The sequence below is a fragment of the Hylobates moloch genome, unplaced genomic scaffold (assembly GCF_009828535.3).
Source record: "Hylobates moloch isolate HMO894 unplaced genomic scaffold, HMol_V3 SCAFFOLD_20, whole genome shotgun sequence".
In the NCBI taxonomy this organism is placed as follows: domain Eukaryota; kingdom Metazoa; phylum Chordata; class Mammalia; order Primates; family Hylobatidae; genus Hylobates; species Hylobates moloch.
Window position 1 is genome coordinate 41,570,104 of NW_026652295.1, and position 12,653 is coordinate 41,582,756.

Below are 12,653 nucleotides of genomic sequence, written 5' to 3' on the forward strand. Positions count from 1 at the left end.
AACTCCTGACCTTGTGAACTGCCCACCTTGGCCTGCCAAAGTCTGGGACTACAGGCGTGAGCCACCATGCCTGGCCTACATTTTAAAAATGGTTCCTCGTTTTAAGTTTGTATGATATTTCCTTATGATTAGATTCAGTTTATGCATTCCCAGGCAAAATACTAAGTATGTGGCAGGCACGTACTTCCCAAGGCTGTACAACCTGGAGCACACAGTTTTCATCTGCCCCTTCTTTATGATGTTAATTTTGTCAACCTGGCCAAGAGATTGTTTGCTTTCTCCACTCATATAGTTTATATTTTTTCTCCTTGCTACAATTAATAAGCAGTCTGTCGGGGGAGATACTTTAAAATCATGCCAGTATTCTAATTTTGTTAGAATTTCCCCTGGGATTGTTTTGCTTTTAACTTTGCCATACCCTTAATGTTTTAGGCACATGTCTTATAAAAACCTAGAATTTGTTTTTTGTTCAACCTGACAATCTCTTTTTAAGATGTCAATTTTAGCCTATTTATTATGAATAACAAATTCATAATAAATTCATAAATAATAAACTCAGTGAATTCATTTATTATTCATTAATTGGCTGTTTCTAACTTCTTATTTTGTGTTTTTGTTTACCCTTCTTATATTTAAAGAAGAATAAATTTAACACCTATATACATATGATTCTACCCTGGGTTTTTGTGCTGTCTTTTTTCTTTCTTCTTTTGGATTGATTGATTATTTTTAAAACATTTCTTTTTTGTCTATATCAGTTTTAGAACTTAGGCATTCTATTTCTATAATTGAATACCCTTGTATTTTTAACCTGTATCCTTGATTAGCTAATATCACTTCCTACCCTTCTGAACAATAAAAGGACCTTAGAAAATCTTAACTCCAGCTCTAACTCCCATATTACTTATTACTGTTGTTCCATATCTTAGCATTATCTTTTTTTAACTTCCAACATTGTCATTATTATTATTTATTCAGGGATATTTACATTTGCCACCATGCCAATTGCTTTAGTCACCGTTTCCTTTGCCTCTTGGTCCTTCTTCTTTTTAAAATACATCTGTTAGAAGTATCTTCAGGCCAGCCATGGTGGTTCATGCCTGTAATCCCAGCACTTTGGGAGGCTGAGGCGGGCAGATCACCTGAGGTCAGGAGTTTGAGACCAGCCTGGCCAAGATGGCGAAACCCCGTCTCTACTCAAAATACAAAAATTAGTCAGGCATGGTGGTGCACACCTGTAATCCCAGCCACTTGGGAGGCTGAGGCAGGAGAATTGCTTGAACCTGGGAGGTGGAGGTTGCAGTGAGCCGGGATCGTGCCACTGCACTCCAGCCTGGGGGACAGAGTGAGACTCCATCTCAAAAAAAAAAAGTGTCTTCATTTTGGTGTTTGGTGGAAAACCCTACCAGTTTTTTTATTTGTCTGAGAAGGGTTATTTTCACCCTCATTTAAAAAGTCTTTTTATTGTAAATTTCAAGCATATACAAATGTAGACAGACTAAACTCCAACATATATCAGCTCATGGCCAATCTTCAATCTGTACCCCCATCTATTCCCCACCCCCAAAATTTAAAAGATAAGTACTCTTTCTTTAAAAAAAAAAAAGGATACTACAGTTATCAAATATTTAGAAATTTGCAATTCCTTGTATCAAGTATACAGTCATTGCTCATATTTCCCTGATTGCCTTGGGGTTTTTTGGTTAGTTCTTTTGTTTAGTGAGGATCCAACCAAGGTCCACGCATTGCATTTGGTTGCATTATCTTACATCCCCCTTACTCTGTAGGTTTCCACCTCCCATTTTATCCTCCTTGCAATTATTTCTGGAGGAAAGTGGGTTATTCATTCACAGGCTGGATTTTCCTGATTGCATTCAAATGGTGTCCTCAAGCATATTCCTCTGTCTCCTTTATTTCCTGAAAACTGATTTGTAGGTGTAGAGGCTTATTCAGATTTGGGTTTGATTTCTCGGGCAAGAACACTTCATTGGTGGTATGTGTCTTTCCACCAGGAGGCAGGTTCAGCCTGTCTCCCTTTGTGATGTTGAGATGGATCAATGGGTTTCAGTGTGTCAGTCTTGTCTATACATTACATGTAATTTTCCATCAGCTTTTCACCAGGCAGGCATTTCTACCATTGCTTAGGTCTATCATTTCATTAGGGGTTATGAAATAGTTATATCTAGTTCTGTCATTCCTTCTTTGTGTATTAGCTGGAATGCTTTCAAGAGAAACCCTTTCACCTTTTTACCCTGAAGTCCAGTTTATACAGGAAAGGCTTGATTGTTTCCTCTTCCAATTATTTTTAACTAGTTTTAAAAATAATGTGTTGGTTCTCTAGTATCTTTTAAATATAACCAATGAGGTCTTCTAAAAATATATTATGAACTCACAGATTTTAAAATATTTTGTGTGGTTCCATCACACATTGCAGGTGAATTTTTTTTTTTTTTTTTTGGATGCTTAAATTGTCCCATCTTTGGTCAGAGAGCATCTCTCAGGCAGGCTCCTGGTCCCTTTAATACTCTCCCTTTGACAGCTTCCTTGCTTTCCAGTATGAACAGATGTCTCAGGCTCACCTTGCCTGAGCTGTGAAACAGGAGGAGGAAGAGATCCAGCCCAGTGGGTCTTTAAAACTGTGAGCTCCTTGAGGGCAAAATGCAAGTGTTTTCTCTCTGGTGTTTTTGCATGGAACCTGCCTAGCTCAGGGATGGGCTCCTAGATACCTGTGGCTCATCAGGGAGGCAGGCGCAGAGAAGGCTGAGATTGGGAAGCTTGACAAGGTATCTCTCTGTCTGAAAATGCGGGGGCCCTCCTCCCCGTAGGGACTAGTAGGAGCAAAGCTTGACACCTCAACCCCTAAACCCCTTGTTTCGCCCATTCTGTGTCTCCACCGTTCTCCTTGACACTTGCCTAGGTCAGAACCATCCAGTCCTGGACATGGGACCACATCGGCGACTGCAGTGGACGTGGCTGGGCCGGGCTGAGCTGCAGTTTGGGAACCAGACGCTGCATGTGTCCACCGTGCAGATGTGGCTGCTGCTGAATTTCAATCAGACAGAGGTGCTTCAGCCCTTAGCCTCTCTCTGCCACCTTATCTGTTGCTGTTCTCCTCCTAAACCCTGTTCCTCCTTCATCCTTCCTCCCCTTTTCCTTTTCCTTCCTTTGACTCCTGACTGGGTGTTTCTCCTCATCAGGAGGTGTCAGTAGAGACCTTGCTGAAGGATTCTGACCTCTCCCCAGAGCTGCTGCTCCAGGCACTCGTGCCCCTCACCTCGGGGAATGGCCCTTTGACCCTGCATGAGGGCCAGGACTTTCCACACAGGGGTAGGTCACCGGGGGCTGGTCGGGGGGTCGCCCTCAAGATGGGGGGGACTGTGAGAATGGGGTCATCTTAGTCCCCATTCATCTGTCTCTCTGCCTCCTCCGGTATCTGACCGGGAGCGGGTTCCAGGTGTGCTGCGGCTTCATGAGCCTGGGCCCCAGCGCAGTGGGGAGGCCCTGTGGCTGATACCTCCCCAGGCATACCTGAACATAGAGAAGGATGAGGGCCGAACCCTGGAACAGAAGAGGAATCTCTTGAGCTGTCTTCTTGTTCGTATTCTCAAAGCCCATGGGGAAAAGGGCCTCCACATTGATCAGCTGGTTTGTCTGGTAGGCAGAGAGGGGACCATGAAGTTGGGGGAGGGAGGGAGTCATGCTTGGGATTGGGGATGAACACAGTGAACTCTTTCAATATAAGACTTCTGTAGGTGACATTTCCATCTGGGTTTTCTGTTCCTGACAGAGCAGATAGGAGATAAAGATAAGGCATGAGTGTTTACCATGCGCCAGGCCCTATCCTAAGAGTTTGCATGATTAAGTCATTTAATCCAGCCAGGCACAGTGGCTCATATCTGTGATCCCAGCACTTTGGGAGGCCAAGGCGGGCGGATCACTTGAGGCCAGGAGTTTGAGACCAGCCTGGCCAACGTGGCGAAACCCCGTGTCTACTAAAAATATAAAAATTAGCTGGGCATGGTGGCACGTGCCTGTAAAACCACCTACTTGGGAGGCCGAGGCATTGCTTGAACCCAGGAGGCGGAGGTTACAGTGAGCCAAGATGGTGCCACTGTACCCCAGCCTGGGCAACAGAGCAAGACTCTGTCTCAAAAAGAAAAAAAGTCATCATTTAATCTTCACAACAATCCTATAAATGTTATTTTATTTCATTTGACAGATAAGAGCAGTGAAGTATGAGAAACTTAGTAGTGGCCGGGCGTGGTGGCTCACGCCTGTAATCCTAGCACTTTGGGAGGCTGAGGTGGGTGGATCACTTGAGGTCAGGAATTCGTGACCAGCCTGGCCAACATGGTGAAACCCCATCTCTACTAAAAATACAAAAATTAGCCGGGCGTGGTGGTGCACACCTGTAGTCCCACCTACTTGGGAGGCTGAGGCAGGAGAATCACTTGAACCCAGGAGGCAGAGGTTGCAGTGAGAAATGGTGCCACTGCACTCCAGCCTGGGCAATAGAGCGAGACTGTTGGAAAAAAAAAAAAAAGAAAAACTTAGTAACTAATCCACAATCACACAGCTAGTAAGTGGCAGAGCCACCAGACACCATGGCTCATGCAGGAGGATCAGTTGAGTCCAGGAGTTTGAGGGTGCAATCAGGCCACTGCACTCTGGCCTGGGTGACAGAGCAAGACTGTCTCTTAAAAAAAAAAGGGGAAAAATAAGTGGCAGAGCTGGGCATTGAGCCCAGCAGCCTGCTCCCTACATAAAAGTAGCCTTCTTGTTTCTTTCCTCCTATCCAGGTGCTGGAGGCCTGGCAGAAGGGTCCAAATCCTCCAGGAACCTTGGGCCACACTGTTGCTGGGGGTGTGGCCTGTACCAGTACAGATGTCCTGTCTTGCATCCTGCACCTCTTAGGCCAGGGCTACGTGAAACGGCGTGATGACCGGCCCCAGATCCTGATGTATGCCGCTCCGGAGCCCATGGGGCCCTGCCGGGGTCAGGCGGATGTCCCTTTTTGTGGCAGCCAGAGCAAAACCTCCAAGCCTAGGTAGCCACCCCACCTGACCCCTTGCAGTGAGGTGGGAGAGGTTGTCATGCCAAAGCCAAGATCCCTTGTGGAGAAACACTTCCCTTCTTTCTTTGTCTAATCCCCTTTTCCCTATCCCTGTTACTTCCCTGACTTTGGTAGTTTTTATTGACCCTCCCAGCACCACCAACCCTTTCCAATCAGAGGCCTGCAAATATGTATTGAGTGCTAACTATGTACTCTACTCAGTTAAATATACAAACTTTCAGGAAGTTTGTTCTACAGAGGAATTTGCCATAGGATTTCTCTAATCAACCAGCACCCCCAAAGCTTTCTAATGTTCACTGGAAGCTGTTACGGCCCTGCTTTTCATGCCTGCTGTTTGCATCATGTGTAAAGTGAATTATCTTGAGTAATCTTTCTCAAACCTCAACATGGCGCTAGTGTTAAAATGCAGATTTAACAGCAGAGCTTTCTGTGATGCCTGTGCTGCTGGTCCGCAGACCACACTTGAGCAGTAAGGATGGAGACTCCTGTTCTCACTACAGGTGCTGCCACCTTTTAGGGTGAGACCTACAGTGGGACTGTCCCATCAGCTATTGGTCTCTTAGCACCCTGACCCCTAGATACCTATTTTGTCCCCAGTCATTGCAACAGCCAGCCCCACCCTGACATTTACAGGTGCTTCTGTGGAGGACCTGCTCTGACGGTTGGTTTGGGTGGTTATCCTGAGGCTGCTTAGGCAAGCGAGCAAGTATGCTCAAGTAGGGAGCTGGGGGCCAGGTGGGGTTCAGTTAGTAGGCTGGATAGCAGGGCAGGAATACTGACTTCTGTCTCTTTCCTCCCCACAAGCCCAGAAGCTGTGGCTACCCTGGCATCTCTACAGTTGCCTGCAGGCCGCACCATGAGCCCCCAGGAAGTAGAAGGGTTGATGAAGCAGACGGTGCGTCAGGTGCAGGAGACGCTGAACTTAGAGCCAGATGTTGCTCAGCACCTTTTGGCTCATTCCCACTGGGGCACTGAACAGCTGCTGCAGAGCTACAGTGAGGACCCTGAGCCACTGCTGCTGGCAGCTGGGCTGTGTGTTCCCCAGGCCCAGGCTGTACCTGCACGGCCCGACCACTGCCCAGTCTGTGTGAGCCCCCTGGGGTGTGACGACGACCTGCCCTCTCTCTGCTGCATGCACTATTGCTGTAAGGTGAGGTCCCACCAGCATTGCTCCTGCCCCTGGCTTTCTGCCTTACCCTAACAAAATTCCTTGGGAATTCTTGGGTTCTAGCCTAGCACTGCCATTTTCATCAATATGGATTGGGCAATAGTGGATTTAGTCTCTTAGTCCCTCTTAAACTAGTTTTGTTATCTGTAAGTGGTACCACCTGCCTTGACACTCTAAAGGTTGGTGGTTGGGATCCAGCGATATATACCAATGGTTCTCCAGCTGAGCTTCATATTATAATCACTGGAAGCTTTTATACGTGTTAATGCCCAGATGATACCTCAGACTAATTAAAGCAGAATCTCTGGAGGTGAGAAATTTAGAGGAAGTTTTAAAGCCTCCTCACGGATTCCCATTATCAGCCAAGTTAGAACTAAGAGATATACGTGTAAAATAGATGTCAAGACACTTTGTGAAGTGCTTGCAAAAGTGTTAGTAGATTGGCGATGACTCTAATTTGTGGTTGCCCTTATCACCATTTAAGTCCCCACATCTCAGTGCACTATCACTGCTTTTATCATATACTCTCATTTAATACAAAAAAATTTTTAAAATAGGCCTGGTGAGGTAGTGTGCATGCCTATAATCCCAGCACTTTGGGAGGCTGATGTAGGCAGATTGCTTGAGCCCAGGAGTTCGAGACCAGCCTGGGCAACATGGCAAGACCCCATCCCTACAAAAAAATACAAAAATAAGCTGGGCATGGTGGTGCACACCTATAGTCCCAGCTACTTGGGAGGCTGAAGTGGGAGGATCACCTGAGCCTGGGAGGCGGAGGCTGCAGTGAGCCCATGTCTCGCCACTGCACTTCAGCCTGAAGGACAGAGTGAGACCTCGCCTCAGGGTCTTCTTGCTCTATTGGCTTGCTTCTGTATAATGGACACAGAGAAGCTTGCAGATGGGGAGTGAGTCATCTTCAAAAATAAAAAATGTGGGGCTGAGGTACAGAGAACCGGGAGCACTGAGTCTGATATTCCTGCCTCACAGCTCTTTAGAACTGGTGCCAAGCCCAAACACTTCAGCTTAGCGGGAGGGGCACTCCTGGTTACCGTGAATTCCAGCTGCTTCTCCCAACAGCGTTTCCCCAGGCGTGGGGGACAGACGTGCATGCATGTGTGTGCGTGTGTATTCTCTTTTTCTCTTTCCCTTTGGCTGTGCTTCTGGCTTATCCTCTCACATAGTTGCTTATGCTCCCTTTTCCCCAGGTTCTTAATTATTTCCTTTACACTTTCATTTTTTCATTCAACAAATGTTTCTCATGGACTTATGTGCATAGCACTGGGTGCTAAATGAGGTATTGAAAAAAATCCCAGCAAGAAAGGACCAGAGAGCTAATAATATTGATGGGAGCTCACTCTGAGCCAGGCATTGTGCTGTTTACATGCATTATTTTACTTAACTCTCATACTAGTTCTGTGAGGTAGGTATTTTTGTTATTCCTATTTTACATGACAGAGGGAGACACTCGGAGGTGAAGTAATTTGCCAAAGGTCAGGATTTGAATTTTGGCAGTCTCAAGCAATCCTCCCGCCTTGACCTCTCAAAGTGCTGGAATTACAGGCATAAGCCACCACACCCAGCCTGACAGTGGATTTTATTTTATGAGAAGCCATGGTGGGTTTAAGCAGAATGTTGATATGATCTGGTTTATATTTTTTATTTTTATTTCATTATTATTATTTTTTGAGATGGAGTCTCGCTCTGTCACCCAGGCTGGAGTGCAGTGGCGCGATCTCGGCTCATTGCAACCTCCGTCTCCTGGGTTCAAGTGATTCTTCTGCCTCAGCCTCCTGAGTAGCTGGGACTATAGGCACCCGCCACTGCGCCCAGCTAATTTTTTGCATTTTTAGTAGAGACGGGTTTCACCGTGCTAGCCAGGATGGTGTCGATCTCCTGACCTCGTGATCCACCCACCTCGGCCTCCCAAAGTGCTGGGATTACAGGCGTGAGCCACTGCGCCCAGCCCGGCCCTACATTTTTTAAAAGATCGCTTCTGCCGTTGTGTGGAGAAAAGGCTTGGGGGGAGCAAGAGTGGAAGCAGGGAGGCCCATTTGGTGACTGTTGTATGAGAGACAAGAGATGGTAGTTTGGACTGGGGCAGTGGCGATGAGAGAGGGTGGATTGGGACACATTTGGAAGTGGAGCTGACGGGAGTTGGTGGGTTAGATGTAGGGGCTTCAGACAGGGGAATCAAGGATGGTTCTTGTGCTTTTGACCTGAGCACCTGGGTGGATGGCATGTGACATCTTTACTCTGTTGTGGCCCTGTAAAGTTTGAGCTGCTTGTTGGACACCTGTGTGGAATTGGCAGGTAGACAGTGGATTTTTGAATTTGGAATGAAGCGGAGAGGCCTGGCAGGCCTTACCCAAGGAGAAAGAAGCAGACCCAGGGTACCAAGCCTTTAGAGATATAGAGACGGGGGGGTCTCAGGAGTTTGAGACCAGCCTAGACAACATGGCAAGACCCCGTCGCTACAAAAAATAGAAAAAACATTTACCCAGGCATGGTGGTGCACACCTATAGTCCTACCTACTCAGGAGGCTGAGGTGGGAGGATTGCTTGAGTCCAGGAGATTGAGGCTGCGGTGAGCCATGATTGTGCCATCACCCTCCAGTGTGGGTGACAAAGCGAGACTTTGTTTAAAAAAGAGAGAGAGAGAGAGAGAGACAAGGGGCCTGAAAACCAGGCAGATGAACAGGCTGATTGAAAAGCCCCTGCAAGGAGGAGCCTGTGCAGCATTGGTCACAGCTGAGTGGCACAACAGCGATGCAAGAGAAGCAGCTGGACAGCTCCCAGGGTGAGCCCCACCACTTGGGTTGGACAATAGTCATGAGAGCAGCTGGGGGTCCCCAGACTGAGATGCCAGGGCAGAGGGGGACCCTGAGGCACCGGTGTGCCTGTAAGAGTAGGGTCTGAATTCAGAGAAAATTTTCCCTGTTCTATCTCAAAAATGCAAGAATTTGCATTCAATTTCCCAACTTTGTCTGGGTTTGTTTCAATGCAGAAAGGGTTTTGTTTACTTTGGTCTGGTACTTTGAGTAAAAATGATCTAGTCAGGTGCTTCAAATTTATGCTGCAGCTTTGATATCACAGACACCCGGTCTCCTGAGGGTTTAGACCCATCATTTTGGAAAGCATGGCGGCAGTGTGAGAGGCAGGGGTCGCTCATGGAGTACTGTAGGAGGCTCAGACGGCTGCAACGGCTGCTCGTGCATAGACCAAATGGATGGTGTGGGGAGAGACCGGGAGAGGAGACCATGGATCAGAACAGGCTCTCACAGTGGTTTAGGGATGAGGGGATAATGGCCTGATTTAGGATGGGGGAGTGACATGGGAGCAAGAGAACGATATGAAGATTCCAACAGTGGTGACGAGGGGGACGGTGGTGCAAGTTGATCAGGGTTTGGGGGATGCCATGGGCAAGTCAGTTTTGTAGAGAAGAGGCTGGGTCTGTTGGAGGCATAAGTCAGAGACAGGAGCATCCGGACAGTCATTGGAGATAAGCCACTGGAGCTGGGAGGAGAGACCAGAGCCGTGTTGCCAGCCACCCAGGCAACCCATTTCCCAGGCCTCATTTCTCTCGGACCTTCCTGCTCTCTGCATATCTTCCTTAGAATTTGAATCGTTCTCCTTTTTCTTGATTATTTTTACCCATTCCCTCCTTGTCCATCCCAACAGCAATTATGATTAGGCAAATACACAGCCCACCCCATCTTCAAAGAAAACTGTAATTTGGGCCATTCTCAGCAAAGCCAGAGAGAGGAGTCAGCATTGATTGATCTAGAGGCAGGCTTGTCTCTGGCCTTCCACGTTGTAGTGGAGGGGAAGGGAAGGAGGGACGCAAGCTTAGTTACCAGGACACTCCCCCTGTGCTGCTTCCACACTGTCTGTGAGCAGCCCCTCCTTTTGTCCCTCCCAGTCTTGCTGGAATGAGTACCTGACAACTCGGATCGAGCAGAACCTTGTTTTGAATTGCACCTGCCCCATTGCCGACTGCCCCGCCCAGCCCACTGGAGCCTTCATTCGTGCCATCGTCTCCTCGCCAGAGGTCATCTCCAAGGTATCCCCTCTGTCTGAGAGAGGCTCCAGTGCAGAGCCAAAGGAGCGTGCCCCAGGGAGTGGGCTGAGCTACGGGGTGCTGGGGGCCTGGAGGTGTGACATCCTGGAGAGCCATACCCTCACCTCGTGGCACCTGCGTCTCCACAGTATGAGAAGGCGCTCCTGCGTGGCTATGTGGAGAGCTGCTCCAACCTGACCTGGTGCACCAACCCCCAGGGCTGCGACCGCATCCTGTGCCGCCAGGGCCTGGGCTGTGGGACCACCTGCTCCAAGTGTGGCTGGGCCTCATGCTTCAACTGTAGCTTCCCTGAGGTGGGAGCCCCACACTGGCCCTGACCCTGAGCAAGGATTCACGCTCCTTCCCTGCTTAATACCCCCTCCCTGCCACACACACAGACTGTGACTTGTCCTTCCTCAGCCTCTGCCACCCAGTTGAGCTCTGTTCCTCTTCCTGGAGCCCTCCAAATGTGACCTGTGCCTGCTCCCCTCTCTCCTGTGCGCACCAGCCGTGCTGCCCTCAGGGCTCAGTTGTGTCCCCACCATGCCCTCTTGCCCTAGGCACACTACCCTGCTAGCTGTGGCCATATGTCTCAGTGGGTCGATGATGGTGGCTACTACGATGGCATGAGCGTGGAGGCGCAGAGCAAGCACCTGGCCAAGCTCATCTCCAAGCGCTGTCCCAGCTGTCAGGCTCCCATCGAGAAGAACGAGGGGTGCCTGCAGTAAGAAGGGGGGTACTCTGGGGAGCCAGAGGCAAGGGTGGGGGAGGAGGCCTGGCAGAAGGAGTGGGGAACGGGCTTAGTGTAAAGCTCAGCAAAAGAGGGCGGTTCCTCAGCCGCCCCTCACATGGCAGCCTCCACGGTGACTTCCTGGATCTTAATGTTCCTTTTCCCACTCGTAAGTCCACACTGACTGGGGGAATTCAAAAGCAGGGGTGCATTCAGCAGGGCTGGGTATGACTAAGGAGACTATCAGGGCAGGAGCAGAGGCCACCGCATCAACAGGGGTGCATCCGGGCCCTTGGCATTCCTGGCACGCCCCTGCCCAGAGGCAGGAGTCCCTGACCAACCAGCTTCCTCCATAGCATGACCTGTGCCAAATGTAACCATGGATTCTGCTGGCGCTGCCTCAAGTCCTGGAAGCCAAATCACAAAGACTATTACAACTGCTCTGCCATGGTAAGGCGTTGGGCACTGGGGGAGGGAAGAGGCCCAGAGCCGTCGGGGAAGGGTGATGCTACCAGGTCCTGGGCAGACAGGGCTCCGTGTGCAGTGCAGTGTTCTAGCTGTTGGGATAGAGGCTCAGTGTGGGGAAGACAGAGCCACCTGGGCCTGCAGATGCTGGAAAGTCTGTTCACAGGGACCTTCAGCTCCAGAACAGGACTTCTCATACCAAGGTGGCTACAGAAAGGCTGGGGAGGGCCGGGCACTCTCAGGAGGCAGCAGGGCAGAGCAGGAAAGAGTAGGGACCCTGCAGTTAGAGCCTGGCTCTGCTGCTTAGCATGTGGCTTTGAGCAAGTTCATTTACTTCTCCAAGCCTCAACAGCCTCTGCAAAAGGGGTGAATAATATGACCTACCCCACACAGTCATGAGGACTGAATGAAGATAATCGGGGGAGGTGTAGAAAGGCCTCCATGAATGTTGGCTTTTCCACTTATTAACTCCCTCCTGTCCAAACAAAACACCCAATAGCCCTCTCAACGTATCCTTGCTAGGTAAGCAAGGCAGCTCGCCAGGAGAAGCGGTTTCAGGACTATAATGAGAGGTGCACTTTCCATCACCAGGCAAGGGTGAGCTGGGAGGAAACAGCGGGTAGATGCCTGCAGAAGCAGGTTGGGGTGGTGGGGTGGAGGGGGTGGGCTGAAGGTTTGACCGGGCAGGTGGTGCTGTGCCACCTGTGCTGGTGCTGATACACCTTCCTCCACACAGGAGTTTGCTGTGAACTTGCGGAACCGGGTGTCTGCCATCCATGAAGTGCCCCCGCCCAGATCCTTCACCTTCCTCAACGATGCCTGCCAGGGACTGGAGCAGGCTCGGAAGGTGGTAGCGGGTGGGGGAGGAGGGCAGGGGAGGGGTGTGCCAAAGGGGTCTGGGAGGCTTGGCTGCTTTCATCGGACTTGCCCGGATGAAGGGAATGAGGAGAGGGCAGGCAGGAGAGCTGATGGGAGCCCCTGCAGGTGCTGGCCTACGCCTGCGTGTACAGCTTCTACAGCCAGGACGCGGAGTACATGGATGTGGTGGAGCAACAGACAGAGAACCTGGAGCTGCACACCAATGCCCTGCAGATCCTCCTGGGTGAGCCACCCCTGCCAGCCAGGCCCTCCTCCTGCCTCCTCCCCTCTGCTGCACAGC

At 49.7% G+C, this 12,653-nt stretch overlaps 1 protein-coding gene across 5 annotated transcripts in view; it reads left to right on the forward strand.

Annotated features, from left to right (window-relative positions):
- The window catches only part of CUL9 (cullin 9), a 41,828-nt gene that overhangs the window by 27,547 nt on the left and 1,628 nt on the right, over window positions 1-12,653 (forward strand). For all 5 annotated transcript variants that reach the window (XM_032141448.2, XM_032141446.2, XM_032141449.2 and 2 more), the window contains 12 exons: window positions 2,918-3,063; window positions 3,198-3,327; window positions 3,455-3,654; window positions 4,800-5,047; window positions 5,879-6,224; window positions 10,162-10,302; window positions 10,449-10,613; window positions 10,860-11,023; window positions 11,386-11,479; window positions 12,017-12,091; window positions 12,231-12,341; window positions 12,479-12,596. In XM_032141448.2, coding sequence (XP_031997339.1) covers window positions 2,918-3,063; window positions 3,198-3,327; window positions 3,455-3,654; window positions 4,800-5,047; window positions 5,879-6,224; window positions 10,162-10,302; window positions 10,449-10,613; window positions 10,860-11,023; window positions 11,386-11,479; window positions 12,017-12,091; window positions 12,231-12,341; window positions 12,479-12,596 — 1,938 coding nt within the window. The remainder of the gene's footprint in view (window positions 1-2,917; window positions 3,064-3,197; window positions 3,328-3,454; window positions 3,655-4,799; window positions 5,048-5,878; window positions 6,225-10,161; window positions 10,303-10,448; window positions 10,614-10,859; window positions 11,024-11,385; window positions 11,480-12,016; window positions 12,092-12,230; window positions 12,342-12,478; window positions 12,597-12,653) is intronic.